Here is a 1,597-nt window from a genome sequence, read left to right as displayed (position 1 = left end):
AAAAGTGTTCCTCACTTTAGATCCGAGGCATATACCATACGTGGGGGTAGGCGATGCACAAGGCATCACAACCCACGTCCCCACAAACACGTCTAAAGCCGCCGATAATCCTGAAAAGTCTGAGAGACAGGTCGGTACACCATGCCCCGTTTATGCAGCGTTATTGTTGAAGTACAAACCACACAGCAGAGGATGCTTGTTCATATATGATGTTTTCCTCCAGTCGAATGATATGGATCCTTCTATCGGATTGCAGGGAAAGTGTCTCCCACTTGTAGGCTATGGCTTACACGTTTTCATCAGACATGTACAGTAGTCCATGTAGTCCCTATCAGTGTTTAGGACCAATGCTCAAAGACGAACGCTCCCCCATTAAATTCCACTTCAAAGCGCGTATATTGTCGTATAAACACTTAAAATCCAACAACACACAAACATACAAACATAGATCAACGGCCGTCCACAACAGACAAGACCGCTGCTGCTGCGGCAGGTGAGAGCAAAAGGCAGAGAGTAAATTGTTCATCCTCACGGTCGTTCACTTACTTTTGACTTCTTCATATGGAACGGGAGGAGTAAATCCACAGTATGCGAAAGCCTATTTTATTTTACTTCTACGGTGAGGAAAGAGGCTCTCGTCATCCCGCGTGCACATATCCAACGCCTAAGTTAGTAATCCGAGCAGAAAAAAAAATCACCCCGAAATGTTTTTTTGCAACTGCTGGCTACTGCTGATGGTTATCCGGAGACCGTGGGCTATACAGCTATTAACATTGGATTCTTGCGCACACACACACATACACACATGCGCACACACCGCACTCACCACCACGTCTGGAGACGCAATGAAACACAGGTCAGCGCGAAGAAGTTTGAGATGCGTTTTAGGACGGCCCTTTATTTGAGTGCGTAACGAGCTGCTTGAAGTGCCGCCCTCTTCGGGCTCTTCCTGCAGCCGCCTACACTGTATCACTGACGGCAGCAGCGACCGGCTGCTCCAACCTCATTGTCTTCTGCATTCTGTTTGAATTGGAGCTCTAGCTCTAGTTTCAAAAGTGTGCTAGTGTCTTCTGGCACTGACCCGGACCCGCACACAAATAAGGTTTCCTTTCGCTTTTTAAAAAAAATCACTTTCCTTTAATTTCTTTTACTTTCTATCGCTTGCCCAGCCTGAAGAGCGTTTTCCTTGAATCATTTGCCAAATATGCAAGGTGTGTCACGGAATATGGACTGTGGAATGACTTCGATGCATTACAGTAGAAATTGGGTCTGCGCGCCAAGGGCTTCCTTAAACACTTGGTCTTTCCTGTAGGTCTAACACTCTTAATATCTCAGAAGGTACTGCTTTATATTTTATATATGTATTCATGTAACTCACATCCTTCTTTTCACTATAAATATAAGGGTCATTAACTTACTTTGTAATATTCTCCATTGGCATAGGGACTTTGCATTACTCTTACACATTTCTGTGTGAGCAAACAATCACTTACTTTCAATAAAGATATGGCACAATACCTTTATTGGTGCCATACCTTTCATTATGCAACTCAACCGACACATTCCATACGAAGAAATCTGTTTCAAAGTAAATTCC

General features: G+C 44.1%; 1 protein-coding gene across 2 annotated transcripts in view; it reads right to left on the bottom strand.

Moving 5' to 3' along the window:
* Window positions 1-920, bottom strand: part of kitlga (kit ligand a) — a 24,837-nt gene extending 23,917 nt beyond the window's left edge. For both annotated transcript variants that reach the window (XR_009527187.1, XM_060060262.1), the window contains exon 1: window positions 547-920. Coding sequence is in view for 1 of the 2 variants with exons in the window: in XM_060060262.1 (XP_059916245.1) it covers window positions 547-561 (15 nt within the window). In the remaining variant the exon portion in view is untranslated. The remainder of the gene's footprint in view (window positions 1-546) is intronic.
* Between the last annotated feature and the right edge of the window lie 677 nt (window positions 921-1,597).

Source organism: Gadus macrocephalus, chromosome 9 (assembly GCF_031168955.1).
Source record: "Gadus macrocephalus chromosome 9, ASM3116895v1".
Taxonomy (NCBI): domain Eukaryota; kingdom Metazoa; phylum Chordata; class Actinopteri; order Gadiformes; family Gadidae; genus Gadus; species Gadus macrocephalus.
The sequence above is the reverse complement of the archived record's forward strand: the minus strand, read 5'-3'. Positions and strand labels throughout refer to the sequence as shown.